Consider the following 17,962-nt stretch of genomic DNA (forward strand, 5'->3'; position numbering starts at 1 on the left):
AAAATCTAACCCAAGAACAGCATAGTATACCTTAAATATTGGACTATAATTACCACATTTTTCAACTAGCTCCTTTAAATAAAACCAACACAATTCATCACAATCCACTTCAAATGACTTAGATTGCCCACCCAAGTACACCCAGACATTCTTCTTTTTCTTAAAGGTACCCCCATGAAAAAATCGCAAAGAAACAATTACCATTTTCAATCTGAAATATGCAAATAAGGGAAATTGACGCAATTAGGGTTCATAGACTACTTTAAACACCAATTAAACTACAAAATTAACAACATTTCATCATCAATCACCAGCAACATTCATAAATTTGAACATTTAACCTAAGTAAAGCAATTGTGAAAAAATTAGGGTTTGCCGAATTACCTCAATCGCATATTTATTTCCTCTCGTCAAGAATTCACAGTGCACTTCGCGTCAAAAAGCGTCGAGCTTGGATTTTCTCTGGGTTGTGTTTGAAAATCAGCCTCCAATGGAGTAGGATGGGTGAGAATTGTAGTTTTTGTTAGTTGAAGAACGAAGAAATTTGGGAGGGAAAATCAGGAAGAAAGAGGGAAAGAAGAAATAAAAAAAAGGGGTTAACCTTTTCTCCAGGTAACCCGTAGAAAGGATCATTTTGGGAAGAAGGGGATACAAGGTGGGATTATTTCTGGAATTCGAAGAGGTGGGATTATTTTGAGCAGATGGGTGAAAGGTGGGATTATTCTTTTTAATTTTTCCTTTTTTTTTATTTAGAAACTTTTTTATATATATAAACCCGATTTACAATAAAACTAGTGCATATCGAACAATTTTAGATTAATTTTTAGCAAATTTGGATTTATTTGTAATCTAGCTTCTTTGCGGTAACTATCAACCCGATATGATTCTAAAATATATAAATAATGAAATAATTTTTATACCACTGATATTTTACTTTTAACTCATTGAGATAGATTTTTGCTTTTTATACCTTACAAATAATAACTCAAAGTTACAACTAAAAGTTAACAAAAGTAGTAACTAACTTATACGGCCCTAGATATTGGTTATTGTTGATGAGCCTGCCGTCTGTAACCCATTGCACAAATTAATCACATACGGCCCAATAGAATGCCTACAACGATTCTACACTGGGCCATTTATTAATACTTCGTATTTAATACCCAAATTTTTCTATTCAAGCCCATCACTGTAGACTTGTAGTTTAGCTAGGTTGCAAATCTGCAATATCTGATGATAATGTGAATATGTAATTTTGATCAACAAAAAACTAAAGAGCTGAAGATCTCAACTGGCTTATGGAGAGAACTTTAAACCTGGCCAAATTGACTCATACTCAATTATAATCCATTTACGCATATATCAACTCTACTTATTGAGTAAGAAACTTTTTTTTTTTTTTTATTTGAAAAAAAAAACAAAAAAAAAACAAAAAAAAAAAAAACCTATCGAGTTACAACTTTGGAAGTTTAGTACTTCCTCCGTTCTATTAATATTGCAACAATGGAATTTTTGCACTATTCATCACTCTTGTTTGACCATATAATAAGAGTTATACGTTAAGCAAAATATAATCAAGTGGGATCTTGTTGGATTCGTCTCATTACTCTCATATTATACTTTCACAATATCAACTTTTTATAATTTTTACTCCTACACAATTATAGATATTTAGCATATAAAATGTGTTTTGGGATGCGTAATTTCCTCCTTGTTGCAATATTAACAGAACGGAGGAAGTATATAATAACTTTTTTTTAAGAGAGCTACAAGGACGAGTGATGATCAAAATTAATCCCAAGATCACTTGAAATCGGGAGGAAAACTCTAACCATTTGAGTAACCCCACACTCTCATACATAGCTAATAAAAATTATTCCAATATGAGTCAAGTTTAAGTAAAAAATTTAAAATCTTCAAATGCATTCATTTAATTTCGATTACAACATCTCATGTATGTTGTGGGAGGGAAAAAAAACATTAAAAATTCTAGAAATTTGAATATACATGTCTAATTACAAAAACATTATGTACTACACTAGCTAACCATCCCAATCAGTAATCATGCATTCATGCAACATTATTACAATCTTTATTATTTTCATTCCTTATTGGATGGCTTTCAACGCTTCCATTGTCTTTAATTATTTATCCAACGTTCACACAAGGGTCCAACACGTAGAGGTAGATGGATCAAACAAAGCGGGCAAAAGGTATTTCCGCCCGTTTAGTCCATTGGCATTATAACTTGCACCTGAACTCGAATCTATTAGGAGCTCACCCGCATGACCCGGGTAAGCTCCTTTTCCATACACCCCGGTGCAAGCAGAAGCTGCCTCAAGCGGAGCTTCTGCTTCACCTTGGTAATACCCGGTCCCAAACGGGTTTGTCGCAGTATTAGCCAAAAGGTTGGCAATATTTACCACCATGCCATCTACCCCCACGTCAGCATTGGGGACCACCAATGGTGTATCTTTTGGGCCATAAATGGGCTGATGAAAGGGCCAAGCACATTGGCCCGGGCATTGACTTATTGAATTACCCACCCATATATACGTTGACTTTGTCTTATGATCAGACCCATGTGACCCACAACTACTCACACAGAACCCCTCTACGGCTACATCATTAGCCGTGAGGACGAGGGTTAGCCCAATGGGTTTAGAATTCACTCGCCGGGCTAGCTCCGCGAGTTGAGACTTATTTAAATTTTTCCCTAGGGAACATTCTTCATCAACATGTTGCTTGGACAAAATAACATGTAGTCTACCTTTACCGGCCTTCTTCATGTAATTAGTTTGCACGGTATGCCACCATAGGCCCACGGTTGGGCCCACAACACGGTCGTGTTTTCGGGCAGGTCGGTCAAGAGAGAGAAAGAAGTCGGAGACAATTGTTTTTTGAGAAGGGGAGAATTTTCCGTACCAAAGGACGTAAACGGGCAGCTGCCCTTCAAGTAAAGGGCCATTATGGTATTTTAAGGGCATAGGTTGTGCTTCATAGAGTGAAGCCAATTTTTTCACTCCTAAACTAAATTGAAAATAATTAGTTGCTAATATAAATATTATAAGTGCTAAGAAGGAAGACATTTTTATTTCTAAGTCAAAGAATTTGGATTTTGATTTGTAATATTTCTGTTATTGAGAATTATGAGAGTGTAATGTATATAAGTGAGTATATATAGTAGGATTTGGTGCATGTATGTAGCTAGCAAAGAAGAGTGGGTTTATTTGTTAAGCTTTCATGAGTAAATTACTTGAGTTGTCAGGGGATAGAGAATCACGAGAAAGATGACAGCTAATCATTTGGATTATAAATCATCAAATTAATCTACTTACTCGTATTTTACAGATGGATATTGTTAACTACTTAGGCTTTGTTTTTTGGTCTACTCTGTTGATTCAATCTGGTGTGCTGACACCTGCTCTACTCTATTCTGCTCGCCCAGAATGTCAAAAGAATAGGGTCTTATAGTAAGTGAAGCTCCCTATAAGAAGGTTTAGTAAATAAAACTTGTCAATATGATCTTTATACATTTCAAAATAGTATAAGTGACTATTATTTTTAGATGAAAATAAGGAGCATAAAACATTTTTTCCAATGTTATAAGTAAGATTAGGGAAGTGATGACGTTAATGCATTGGTTTTCAAGCTACAAAGTGGGAATACAGAGGAGTGTTTTGAGAACTTTGAGGTAAGTTGATAAAGGTTTAGAGTTGTTGGGAAAAAAGATAGCATGAGTAAGAATAGGAGCTAACCTCATGTGTCATTAGAGTTTTCCGAGGTAAAAATGCTTAATTTCAAGAAAATATCATCATAAAAGATTATAATATGGTCATTACTTAAATAATTAGATTAATGAGATTTATTTATACATGTGTTAATGGATTAGGAACAGAAAAGGGACCACATAAAGAGCTATGGTATAGAGTATATGATCCATACTTGTTTAGCCCCATTTGAGAAATGGGCATATGCAATGCATTTGGAGCATGATGATGGGTATACCCAGAAGAGCAGACCTAGTTAGGTCCCCCATTGTTAGCAGTGGGATGTACTAAATTCACATACCCGTACCATGCTTGTCTGCTTCTTTGTAGATCCTAGGGTACATGAATGTGCCTTAAGCTTCAACATTGACTCAACCATTATTTTTGAGATATTTCAATTCCTAGTGGTAGTGATTTGATACTAAGAGTCTGTTTTCATACGTTTATTTTCAGTTCAGTTCAGCTCCTAATTTCCTTCTCTTATAAAATATTCATTTCAGTTCAGTTCAGCTCCTAATTTCCTTCTCTTATAAAATATTTATTTCAGTTCAATTCAGTTGAGTTCAGCCTATGAGAACATGCCCTAAGATAGAAGCATTCCATAATCGTTAATGAAAATCGACTTTTGCCCTTGACTAGAAATTAAGAAGTAAGAAGAGTAGGCCGGTTAAGTTTAGTATTTTCGTACCTATATAACCCTCGACATAGTATTACTGGACCGGTCATAACTAAGAATTACTTCATATTAGGAAATATTGTACAATGATATAGAGTAGTTAAACTTATAGAAAATTTTAGGCTTAGAGCAATAACTATGGTATTTATTATGAAATAATTATGTTTGTGTTGACCGCTGAAAAAGGGCATACATATTTGTTTATTGTCAATTAAGGTAGACGCATATTTACTAATAAATACCTAATCCAACAACATTAAACAATGACCTCCCAAGACTAATCCAAATACTTGAGCAAGAATTTGAACAAGTGCATAATTTCATAGTTTGGTATCAATGAAGCTCCCTAATAAAGAAGATTATGTATTTATATGCATCACTAGTAAGCGGATTTATAAGGGAAACCCAAAGTGGGAAAAAAACCTATACTATTATTAGAAATAACATAGAGATTTTTTTACAACATTGATTTCACTCACTAGTTCTACGACTTCTAGCTAAGGGAAACTTTTGGTTTATATAAATAAGTGTTAATTTAATGAACTTAAATTGTATCAACTTCGACAACTTGTAAGAAATTTACTACCACTGCACGTTATATAGCATAATTTTGTTCAGATGAAATTGATTGAACCTTCACTACATGTCCATGCTTTATGGTATGTAGGAGTTTATATGTTTGGTCTAATTTCCATGGTATTAATTTTGCAAAATTGAAGAACGTTTTAAATGAAAGTGATTTGTGAAGTTGACTTGTTAAGGGGCTACATCCTATTCCTAGCTATACTAAGCTGTAAACCAACGAAGATTTGTGTAAGTCAAAGTTAGTGCGTAGTGGCAGTGTAGCACAAGTCAACGCTTATTTATTATGAAGCACTTTCATATCTGCCCTTGATCTTTTAAGATTAGAGTATGGTTAATTACTTGGCAATTTGCATCATCTTTTAGACCAAAATTGCACTTGATTAGTGTTTGTTGTGTCGTGTATTATATCAGCCGCAATTGTGTGCAGTCGACAACACCGTGTGGCCACTTAAAGTAACCCCTATAACATTGATTAAGTAACCCTTATAATATCAACCGAGTAACCCCTATAATATTGACCGAGTAACTCTATAACAATGATGAAGTAACCCCTTCAACACTGACCAAGCTAAGTAACCCCCATTACACTAGCGAAGTAACCCTTATAGTGGCTGGCCACATGGTGTGGCCATGTGGCCAATCACATATAAGAGTTTGTGTTATTATATTAACAATAGCTCATAGATAGTAATAATATATGTTTTTTTGTTTTTTTTTTCCCTTTCTATATGAATAGCGCGCACTTGCATAGGTAAATTAAGTCATAAATTAATGTGGGACTCATATCAAAATAAAAAGTAGAGGCAATTTTTATTTGGACATTTTGTTGGGAAATATAGGTGTAGTTGTGTTTGATTAATGTGAAAGAAGCCAACTAACAAATAATAAGAATGAGAAAAACAATAAGAAAGATAAACTAAAAGCACAAGTATTTACGTAGGTTGGTCAAATTAGACTTGCATCCACATGTGGGGAATTCAGAGCTTTTTTTTACTATAATGTTGAAAGAATGAGAAATTATACAAGGAGTCCTAAATCTTAATGGCTCAAAAAGTTGTGATCTAATGGACCACATAAATGGTCCTTTTATAACGCAAGGAAACTATTCCATAAGTTATGCACAAGGACCGCAGCAACTAGCTCAAGCATGCAACAAGCCTCCATAAAGACGAGCTATAACTCACTCGCCAATAATCAAGCCATGAAAATGCGTGAGCTATAGCTCACCTCTTCGTCGCATGGCATCTTCCTTGCCTACGTAGGGGTGAACATGAACTGGTTTGGTGCGATTTGAGTTCAAACTAAACCAAACTGCAAATGCGATTTGGTCAATTTTTCAAACCAAACCAAATAAACCATATAATAGTATTGAAACTGGACCAAAACAAACATTCTAATTTTTTTTTTTTAAAAAAAAAAAAAAAAAAAAAAAAAAAAAAAAAAAAAAAAAAAACAGAAAATACTTGTAGAGTAAGTAAAAAGAGATGAAGTAACTTTAAATAGCATATCTCAAATAATTGAAAAAATTTATGGAGTATTTACAAACCAATCGCACTTAATTATGTCAAAATTTCATAAATATTAGAAATATGAGTACTAAAAATTAATTAATAGTACAAACCAACACACAATTTTGTCAAAATTTAATAAATGACTTTGAAAAAATATACTCCGTAATCAATTCTTAATACTGTAAGTATGGAGTATATAATTAGGGCTACAAATATCATACTTGTACCGAATATATAATACTCTGTACAAATTAATTTCTATGTACAGCTAATGAGTTGCTAGGACCAGCTGCACACTAATAAGTGATCCCTTCATACAATCGATGACATTTTAGTAGTAGTTGGTTTTGCAGAGTGCGTGAACTCTCCGTGCAACTTATGAAGACCATATTTAAGTACCCTAAGAGAATATTGTGTAATTAATTAATTATAATACTGCAATCTAATAATCTGTCTTTATATTCTTATTTGTACTAAATTGCTTGCTAACACCCTCCTTCATCCACGCTAGTGACTAACATTTTGTTTTTAAATACAAGTTGCTAATTATCGTTGCCTAGTGAATAGTGATTGGATTAGGACATTGTAAGTGGACACTAATGCGGGTTTCAATGTCATCACTGAATGAACACTGATACATTGTCTAAACTTTGCTTAGTTTGTAGACTTGAGTTATAATATAAAAAATATACTGTACAAAATTTCATTATATATACTCCCTCCGTTTTTAAATATTTGATCCATTTCTATTTTTTGTACTATTCATTTGTCCTACTTTGACTAATGTTTGTGATTTATACATAAGAAAAAATATACTCTGGTGAGTACTTGTCAGAATCATCTCAATGAATAGATTATTAATTTTCAATTGTTAGAATTTATAGTTATTGGTAATTAAAGATATTAGTGATCAAAGCTTAGCATCGACATGCGTATCCAAGAGAAATGAAGCAAATATTTAAAAACGGAGAGAGTATAAGTTATGTGTACAAACTCCGTATGAGACTGCATAACATAAAGTAGACACTATATTATGAGACAAATGAAAAATCCGTATTATTTTTATACAATCAACGTTCCTTGCCCATCTGGCTGCCATCAAATGAAAAAATGTAACATAGTGATGAGGTAGTAAAATAAAATGAAAAATCCAAAACTCCTGAAAAGCATGGATGATGGTCAACTAGTATGATAAAGAGGAAAAAAACACAAAGTGTAACGTACTCCTCAAGTTCACAAAATTGCCGTGAAGGTGAAGGCCGGTGAAGGGCCAGGTGAGGTGAGAGTATGAATGTGAGGCTATTCTTGATTTCTTGACATGTATTGTGAAAAATGGGACCCACCAAAAATCCATCTCATCCATTGGATACTTGAAACCCATACACGTCATTATCCTATTCAAAGGAAAGCCAGCAAGGCTAGGTTTTATTTCTTTCTTTGCTTAGTATTTGCCAGTTGGACTTCTCACTATTCCCCATATAAACTCCATTTACTTACGGTTACCTTCCCTTAACAGCCTGTCTATTACCACACTCTCTTTCTCAACAACGTCTCTTTTTTTCTTTTCCTTTTCTACCCCCCCCCCCCCCTTTTTTTTTGTGGTTATCTTTGCATTTTTTTTGAACTCAATTGTTATTCCTAAAACGTGACTTTATTAAATGTTGGTATTCCATTGCAAACAGCTCTATTTCATTTAACTTTTTTTTTTTTACTTAGAGACGGTTCATATTTACTGAACTAAACTGATTGGAGCTTAACTGAATATTTTATGAGAGAGGGAACTTAGGAGCCGAACTGAATTAAACTGATTGGAGCTGAACTGAATTAAACTGAAATTAAGTTTATGTGAACAGACCCTTACTACATATTATTGTACAAGTTTTATTTTGTACCAGTAAATAAATTTAAGAATTTTAATAAGATAAATATAATGGCATTGAGATGAATCTAGCTAAATTTTACTCTGTACTCGTAATTAATTATAGTTTTTCCTTGCGTATAAATTACAAAAGATAGTAAAAAATATTTTAAAAAATGAGTAAATAGTGTAAAAATCTAAATAATACAATTAAAAATTAGTGAAAATATATAACTAAATCAAATAAAAATTTATAGAGTAATTAAATCATACAGTACTTATAATAAAAAGGTATAACTTATCCACAAAATATTATAAGTTCACAAGTCTCACAACATTACAATTTAAAGAACACAAGAAAGTATAAAGAGTGCAACTAATTAAATTTTATTCTATCTACATATTTCACATTTTCCAAATTTCCACCATTACTTTATTACTTCTACCCTTTTTTTTCATGGCATTATATACTTTATAATTTAAATTTAAAAATTCTCTAACCCTCTCTCTTGTTCTACACACTTCCCCTTTTCCAAGGGCAGCATGGAGATTTCAGTTGCCAGCCAATACAGCCATGGGGACCCACGACGCGTATCTATGAAGCTGTAACCTTATGTAATTTCGTCCTTTTCCATACTCCAACGCTTTTTATTTATTAAACCTTCCTTTTTTTTGTGTCTTTTTCTGACCTCCTTTCTTTTATCTCATCCAAAATCGACCTATATAAACCCCCCTCACTCCTTTCTCATTTCACTCATCCCACTCCTCACTTCCCATTTTCAAACACTTTTAAAACAAAAACCAAACTTTTAAACAAAGTCCATAAATTTTAAAAAATGGCCTCAACTACTCAAAAATTCCTTCCAATCCTACTCATTTTCTCACTCCTCCACATTATCTCCGCCGCAAGAAACACCATCCACGACCAACAACCAATAGTCGATGATTCCTCGAACTCGATGCTCCTCCAATACCACCGTGGCCCACTCCTCTCCGGTAAAATCTCCGTCAACCTAATCTGGTACGGAAAATTCACCCCTTCTCAAAAAGCCATTGTATCCGATTTCATTACTTCCTTATCTTCCACCAAAAACCATAAAACCAGCACCAACCCATCCGTTGCCACGTGGTGGAACTCCATTGGCAAATACTACCACCTAGCCAACAAAAAGACCTCTTCACTTTCCCTTACTTTAGGAAAACAAATCAACGACGAAGCCTACTCACTAGGAAAATCCCTAACCAACAAACACCTAACCGAACTCGCTTCAAAAGGCGCGCAATCCAACGCAGTCAACGTAGTGTTGACTTCATCCGACGTGGCAGTAGCCGGGTTCTGCTCAAGCAGGTGCGGGACCCACGGCTCAGCCAGCTCCAAAATGGGCCGAACCCACAGCAAGTTCGCCTACATCTGGGTCGGAAACTCAGAGGCCCAATGCCCAGGTCACTGCGCTTGGCCATTCCACCAGCCCATTTACGGCCCGCAAAGTAGCCCATTGGTTGCGCCCAACAACGATGTGGGCCTAGATGGTATGATAATCAACCTGGCCTCATTGATGGCTGCAACCGTGACTAACCCGTTTGGAAACGGGTTTTACCAAGGCCCAAAAGAAGCTCCACTTGAAGTAGCATCAGCTTGTCCTGGGGTTTATGGAAAAGGAGCTTACCCGGGGTATGCTGGTAATTTACTAGTGGATAAAACAAGTGGTGCGAGTTATAATGCAAATGGGGTTAATGGAAGGAAGTATTTGTTGCCTGCTTTGTATGATCCTTCTACTTCCACTTGCTCTACTTTAGTGTAGAAAAATAAATTTTTTAAAGGAAAGTAAAAATGTAATATTGAGAGTAGTGAGGTAGTAGAATTATTAAATTCATTGATTCATTTTGTTTAATTTGTATCGCATTTGCGATTTTAATTAATACAAGTAATATTTTATTAGCAAATGGTTTAATTTGCTGTCATAAGAAAGAAATTTGTCCGTTTTATTTTGTCCTAAATAATTTAGTACTGGTTTTTTTTTAGTTGTTGCCTTGTTGGACTGTTGGTACACTTAATTAATTGTGAGGACTGAGAAGTCGGTAAAAATGCCACTGATTTGCCAGCTTTACTTTGGAATTTGGAATTTATGATAATTAAGTTTAAAGTTTAAACACAGAAAGTTCAAGTCGAGGTGAGATGAAGAGTTTGTTCTCATTCATTGAAATTTAATTCAGTTTAGCCCAACTCGTAATTTCCTTCTCTTATAAAATATTTATTTCAGTTCAGTTTAGCTCAACTCAATTCAGTGCAGCTCAATTCAGTTAATGAGAACAGGTCCGAAGGAATATAATCATAAAGGTCATTTGAATTTTGATAAAGATCTTACATATCACATGTGTTTAAGCACAGAAAGTTATACCTCAAAATAGAAATGTTCGCTAAAATAACTCAAAAGTGTTGTAAAGTTATGCTTCTTCCTTCATTCCAATTTGTATAATACTCGGTAGGGTAATGAATAGAAGTTCAAGCTTATGCTAATGATATTTTTATTTCCGCCCAAAGTAATTCGTATATTATTTTCAATTTCTATATTATATTATGGACGTATGAAATATGGAGTATCACTTTTGCTACTCCTCATATAAGTTAGGACTATACTAAGGGCCTGTTTCAATTGACTGAACTCAGCTGAACTGAACTGTACTGAACTGATTAATTAGTGATTTTTAACTACGGATTAGTGATCTTTGATTATTTATTACTATACATATGTGTATATACAAATGTACATATTATTATTATTAATAATAATAATAATAATATTATTATTATTAATTATTGAATATTATTATTATTATTTATTGATTATTATTATTTATTGATGATTATTATTATTATTATTTATTGATTATTATTGTTATTATTATTATTTCAATTATTATTGTTATTATTATTATTATTTATTGATTATTATTATTATTATTTATTACTTATTGATTATTATTATTATTATTATTATTGTTATTATTATTATTGTTAATATTATTATTATTATTATTGTTATTGTTGTTGTTGTTGTTGTTGTTGTTGTTGTTGTTGTTGTAATAAGAGCTTAAAAGAATGAAATTTGGCTTTATATCATTAGCAATATCATTAGACGTAAATTAAGAGCTGAATTGAACTGAACTGAATTTCAACGGAAGAGAAGAGGCCCTAAAACTTACAAATTCTTTGGAAATCCATATTTCAAATTTTCAATATCATAAACATATTAAGCAATCAATTCCTTACAAAGGCATGAAACCAAATTTACATGAATTCACCTCCTATACATAATGATGAGTAATTTTTAACAGCATTTATTAACTTTTCAAAAGAATAAAATATGAATTTACCATACTAGGTTCGGTTTACTACTATTACATGAGTAGATAAGCTATTGTCAGTTACGAGTATTTTTTTATTAAAATGTACTCCGTAGTACTTTGTACTCCCACTGTTTTTAAATACTTGTTCCACTTTCTATTTGCATCCGTTTTTAAATACTTGCTGCATTTCCTTATTTGAAAAGCTTTTAGAATATTTAATTTATTTCCTTCACCTAGTGGACCCAATATATGTTCTCTCTCTTCCAATTCTCTCCACTACTTTTACTTTCTACGGAGTATAATTTTTATTCTTTCACCAACCCCACTACCTCCATAATTTATTACTTTCTCCAATTTCTCCTAAAATTCCGCGCATGGAAAAATGGAGCAAGTATTTAAAAACGGAGGGAGTAATACATAGAGGAATTTCTTACAAAAGATTAGCTTGGACAATACAATGGTCAATTTGGTAATGTGAATTAGGTGACATCTAGAGTTATCACTAAGCTCCAAGTCTCCAACATATACATCCCATTTTGTGGCCATTATGTTCATGCACCCACCGAAAGTATTACTATTGCCTAACGCTCCTTCTTCCTTAAGACTCTCCGCATTATTAGACATCAAGACATGCAACGGCTAATCAATTATTTGGAATGTTTTTATTTTACGAGTTTTTTTAAGCAATGATCTATTTGGATTTTGGAATGCTGGCAATCTTGCCAAGTCATTTTTGTATCTATGTAATTGTTCTATTTGTCCATAAATTATTGAAATATTTGGTTTTAGGCCCATGTCTCGTAAGTCCTTCCTTGGTTTTTTTAAGTTGCATCACTTTGCAAGTAGTATAAGCAATTTTTGGAAATGAGAGGGAGAAAATAAGGAAAAAAAAAAAAAAAAAAACCATGTAAAAGGATAAAGCAACGGCGAAGCCAGGATTTTCAAATTGGGAGACGAACTACGAGTGTCCTATAATTTGACAAAAACCTTTAAAAAATATACTTGAACACATAAATTGTTTAATACCTATCATTTTTAAAGAATCCCCCTTTTTTTATCCTACAAAAAATATTGAAAAGAAAAAGAATTTTTTAAATTATACTTCGCTTACAGAACCTCGGGTAGAGCTACAAAGAGCAGGGGTGAGAATTGACCCCATGATCTCTTGAAATTGAGAGAGAATCTGAACCACTTTAGATATCGCTCACTAAAACAGTAAAACTTGGAGTACGCACATATAACACCAAACACAAAAATTACTCCATAATAATGTTTGGAGGCAAGGTTTTTATATAAAAACAAAAGAAACACAAGAAAATCAAAATTTATTACAAATTCACTACTGATTACTTAATTGTGGACTAAGGGCCTGTTATGATGAGCTGAACTGAACTGATTGGAGCGGAGCTTAACTGAACTGAACTGAACTAATTGGAGCTGAACTAAACTGAACCGAGGATCTATTCACATTTACTGAACTGAGCTGAACTGAATTGATTGGAGCTAAACTGAACTGAACTAAGGGTCTGTTCACATTTATTGAACTGAACTGATTGGAGCTGAACTGAGCGCCAATTCACATTTATTGAACTGAACTGAATTGAGCCGAACTTAACTTTGCTGAACTGAACTGAATTGAGCTAAAATAAATATTTTACGAGAGAAGGAAATTAAGAGCTGAACTCTTAAAAAAATAAAAACATAGTTATCCCCTCTATATAGTTTCTCTCTAAGGTTCTTCAAAGGTGGAGAAGTTTGACAATTTTCGACCCTTTTCCTTTAATTACTTTACGTTTTGTTTGATTCAATAAAACTACATTCTCTTATTAGCATTTAGTATAAAAAGTACAATTTGCAACAATAATCAAATTCTGCTAAAAAGATGTTTTTATTTGATTCAATTATCATGTATTTATTAGACAAACTTTTTTTTTAAATTTTTTTTTTTAAGAAGTTAGCCTGGGCATTTCATTAAATCAAATCAATTTCTATCCACGACAAAATGCCGTTGGCGAAATGTGCTCTAAATTACCACACGCATCCCATCCAGCAACGATCTTACATGCCCTTCTCCAATGATGTGATGAGAGATACTAAACGAATCATACAAAAGAGCTAACTAATAATCGGTTCTCTTCAGCTTAATTTCAGACCAATTCAGTTCAATTCCTAATTTTCCTTCTCTCATAAATAATTCAGTTCAAGTCAGTTTAGTTCAGTAAATCAAAAGAGGCCCTAAGACTGTAAGACATCTCATACACAATATAAGTTGGTACTCCATACATAAATTAGGTACCCTATAAATCTCTTTATAAATATTGTATGACTTTTTTTTTTTTTTTTTTTTTTTTTTTTTTTTTTTTTTTTTTTTTTTATGAATCGATTTTAAAAAAAATAATAAAAATTGTACGGTGGCATAGTAGGGCCTAGGTTTATGAGAAATTGAGAATATCGACAAGAGAGAAGCTCTTCCGGAGCATTGAAAGATTTGAAACAGAACAGAAGAAGACGACTATCCCGAAATGCCGGAAGAGTGGGTTATGCGTAGTTTTTCGCAGAAACAATTTTTCATTTGGATCATCCTCTTTAGGTAACTCCATTAATCCATTATCATCTTTTGCAGATTACACTCCCTTTATATTTCCTTCTCTTTTTTCACGATTTTGATCTTTGATTATCCTTAATTTGGCTGCATAATTATATAATTTATCTTTGGAAAAAATGTTGCAGATTTTACAAAAATAAATTCAAACTATTGATATAACATTGAAAAAACTGCAGAATTATATTATGTTTACTGCATAATTTTGGTTATTTATGACTCTGATATAGTAATGATTTTGGTTATTAGCTAGCAATTTGATGCCTTTTTCACGAAATTTGATTTAAATTCAATTAATTGACAGTATTTGATTTTCGGGGAAATTTTTTAAGTAGAATATTGAAGTTGCAAGTTTGCAACAGTAAATTACTCTACCACATATTAAAGATATCGGTTAATTTGTTATATTTTTTTGAAAGGAATGAAAGAGTTTCAGATTATAAGGGATTAGATTGGAGTAGAGAGCAATGGTTTGGAGTAAAATTGTTTAATACGTAGTATAAATTCGAAATATGGTTGATATTTTTAGATTATGAACTAATGATAATGTAATTGGTTGAGACTTGAGAGTATGTTTGTGAACTTAATTTTTTTTTTTTCCCTTCCAAATGCCGGAATTCATTTGTGGATTGTAAATGATGTATTCAATAATACTTAGCTCCTATACTCGAGAACATGATGTGCATCATGCACCTAAAATAACAATGTAATTGTGTACGTAACATGAATTGGATAACATGGAAATGGAATTGTGTACATAACAGGACAATGTAACAAATGATTTAAAGAATTACATGAAAGTTATAAATATGGATTTTATGTTTGTTTTTATTTTTATTTTGTAACTACTTGTTCCTTTATTTGAAATGTATGTTTTTAAAAGCACGATACACATCATGTGCACATGTGAAGTATTTCGAGGGCAATGGTAAATAGAATTGTCAAATTTATTCATATTGTTTGTAGAAAAAAATAGTTGTGTAGTCAATTTAAACACAACTCCATATGATTGTAATTTGTATACTACGTATATTTTATTTAAGGTCACTAGTTTAAGTTTGATATCATCTCCGAAGCTACAAATATAGCTTTCCTTTGGAGCATTAAATTACTTTAAGAAAATGTTGCTGACATTTTTTAATATATTGGAACAACATTGGGGTTAGACTTGACAATGAAGAGTCTATTAGTCCAAGTAACAAAGGTCAAGCAAGGTGATTATTAGGAACTAAATTTTTAATAGTGGAGATGGTAAGGGTGAAAAATAAAGGGAGAGTTTGAGAGTATGAACATGGTGGAGCCGATGTAAGAAGGAGAAGAGGAGGAGATATGGCTAGGAGGGGGAGGAGATTAGTTTGGTGACTAGGATTTTGGTCTAGTTACATTGAAGACTTAGAAATACACAAGATATTTACATCCTAATATGTGGATAGAATCATTACATACTCTATTAAGTGAAACAGAGGTTACCCGAGTAAGTGAATGGATTGAACACTGGAAATTGAAAATGAATGCCATAAAGGCATGAATGTATGTGGTATTTCGGATCCAAATGAATGTGTGTAGGATTGAGAATGTTGAGGATGCTGAAATGAAATTGATGTTAAGGCTTTATATATAGGAAGTTATGATTAGAAGAAAACTGCAATAAAAAAGTTGGAATAGTCATTACAGTGAGTGCTGTGCTGAAAAACATGACTGTGTTCCAAGTTTAAAATTGGGCTGCTAGTGAATAATTGATAAGCTCACTTTTATCTAGCTATTTCGATTTGTCTGACTTGCATGGGGTAATGTCCTTTGTATCCTCAATTTGGTATTAATATATGTAAATGGATAATGAATGTTAAAACATTGGGAGAAAGTATTAACAGAAGTGGATACTTCGAAGCATACATGAATATGAATACAGGCTTTAGGGAAGCAATAACTAAATTCAATAATATATGTACAATCTTTTTCTCCACCATTCTGTCTCCTAACTAGAAGTTAATTGTTGACGATATAATTAGAAGTTTAGTGATTGTAGTTTCTCATCAGTCATCATACACAAAGGATTAACTGAGTAGATAAACCAGAGTTTAAGCTCACCTAACAGCTATGTACCATGACCTAGAGTACTTGTTAATCTGAATGGACAAGTATATGAAGTTGCAAAGTTACGGATGGAGTGATGATTTCAAGGTAGATAATGGCAAAATTTTATTGCAACATGTGTAACTTAAAGGATACATGACTGAGAAAAACATATAATCTCTATTTGCTTCATCATCCTAGCTAGTATACATCTTTATACTTTTCCATCTATACATTATCTTGTAGGTAGCTTTTGTAACTTCTCAAACAGTCAAACTAGAGTTGAGCAGGATGAGGTTGTGGGATCATACAATGCAGGGAGTAGATACTTCCTTTTGTTGATTCCGTTAGCATTGTAGCTAGCATCAGTTGTGGGATCCACCAAGAGGTCTCCTGCGTAACCAGGATAGGCCCCCTTTCCGTAGACTCCTGGACAGGCTGAAGCGGCCTCAAGTGGGGCCTCCTTAGGGCCTTGGAAGTACCCATTTCCGTAAGGGTTGGTTACAGTCCCTGCCAGAAGGCTAGCTAAGTTAATGACCATGCCATCCAAGCCAACATCATTGTTAGGTGCAGTCAATGGTTGGCTTTGTGGGCCGTAGATGGGCTGGTGGAATGGCCAGGCACATTGACCTGGGCACTGTGTCTCCGAGTTACCAACCCAGATGTAGGTGAACTTTTTTAGGCCTTGTTTGGAAATGTTGGTGGACCCATGGGTCCCACAACTGCTCATGCAGAAACCTTCTACTGCCACATCAGCCGCAGTTAAAACTACGTTGATGGTGTTAGGCTCTTGTGGGCCCTTTGTGGCCAAGGCTGTAACCTGCTTGGTGGTGAGACTTTTGCCTAGGGAGTAAGTCTCATCGATGACTTGCTTGCCCAAGGAGAGTGAGAGCAAAGTTTGCTGTTTGGGATTGGCCAGGTGGTAGTACTTGTCAATGGAATTCCACCACATGGCAACAGATGGTTGGCTTTCAATCTGTGAAGGTGTCAGGGAGGTAACAAAATCAGAGACAATAGCCCTTTGGGTAGGCTTGAACTTGCCATACCAAACAAGGTTGATGGAGAATCGGCCATGTAGGAGAGGACCATTATGGTATTGGAAAGTCATAGGCTGAGTGGAGGACTCTGCGAGCATCCTTGTTGCTAGGGTTGAATTGATCATAAGAGAAAGGAGAGTTAGAGGTATGAGCGAGTATATGTATATTGATGCCATTACGCTCTTTTTGCAAAGTAGAGAAACTCTGATTACAATTAGTAATTTTTATGTTAGGAACTTATGAAAGGGAAGTTGGAAAACTGAGGATAAGATAGCAAGGAGAGATTGTGGGTTTTTATACCCTGAGGAAGAAGGGCACAGAAGGAAAAATGTAGGATGTCATGTGAAAAGCCAAAAAGAAAGTTCTGTAGTAAGCATTAAGTGTTAAATCTTTGACTGTGAAAAGTGTGAAGTATGTGATGTTAAATTGTTGATTAAGTAGAGAACAAATTCCATTGCTACTCATAGGCTTTGCAAGTTGCTGGACATTGAACAATTATTGA

The 17,962-nt window shown here is 33.6% G+C and overlaps 3 protein-coding genes across 3 annotated transcripts; 1 reads left to right on the forward strand and 2 right to left on the reverse strand.

Moving 5' to 3' along the window:
• Nucleotides 1–1,899: 1,899 nt before the first annotated feature.
• LOC145638180 (protein PHOSPHATE-INDUCED 1-like) lies at nucleotides 1,900–3,131 on the reverse strand. Its single transcript, XM_081689141.1, has one exon. It carries the CDS (start codon nucleotides 3,087–3,089, stop codon nucleotides 2,160–2,162), a length of 930 nt encoding a protein of 309 aa, XP_081545267.1. The 5' UTR covers nucleotides 3,090–3,131; the 3' UTR covers nucleotides 1,900–2,159.
• A 6,012-nt stretch (nucleotides 3,132–9,143) lies between these two features.
• On the forward strand, nucleotides 9,144–10,420 carry LOC145639264 (protein PHOSPHATE-INDUCED 1-like). The gene has a single exon (XM_081690455.1). It carries the CDS (start codon nucleotides 9,237–9,239, stop codon nucleotides 10,200–10,202), a length of 966 nt encoding a protein of 321 aa, XP_081546581.1. The 5' UTR covers nucleotides 9,144–9,236; the 3' UTR covers nucleotides 10,203–10,420.
• A 6,110-nt stretch (nucleotides 10,421–16,530) lies between these two features.
• Nucleotides 16,531–17,753, reverse strand: LOC145638181 (protein EXORDIUM-like). Its single transcript, XM_081689142.1, has one exon. It carries the CDS (start codon nucleotides 17,634–17,636, stop codon nucleotides 16,695–16,697), a length of 942 nt encoding a protein of 313 aa, XP_081545268.1. The 5' UTR covers nucleotides 17,637–17,753; the 3' UTR covers nucleotides 16,531–16,694.
• Nucleotides 17,754–17,962: the final 209 nt, after the last annotated feature.

This window comes from Chenopodium album, chromosome 7 (genome assembly GCF_948465745.1).
Source record: "Chenopodium album chromosome 7, dcCheAlbu1.1, whole genome shotgun sequence".
In the NCBI taxonomy this organism is placed as follows: domain Eukaryota; kingdom Viridiplantae; phylum Streptophyta; class Magnoliopsida; order Caryophyllales; family Amaranthaceae; genus Chenopodium; species Chenopodium album.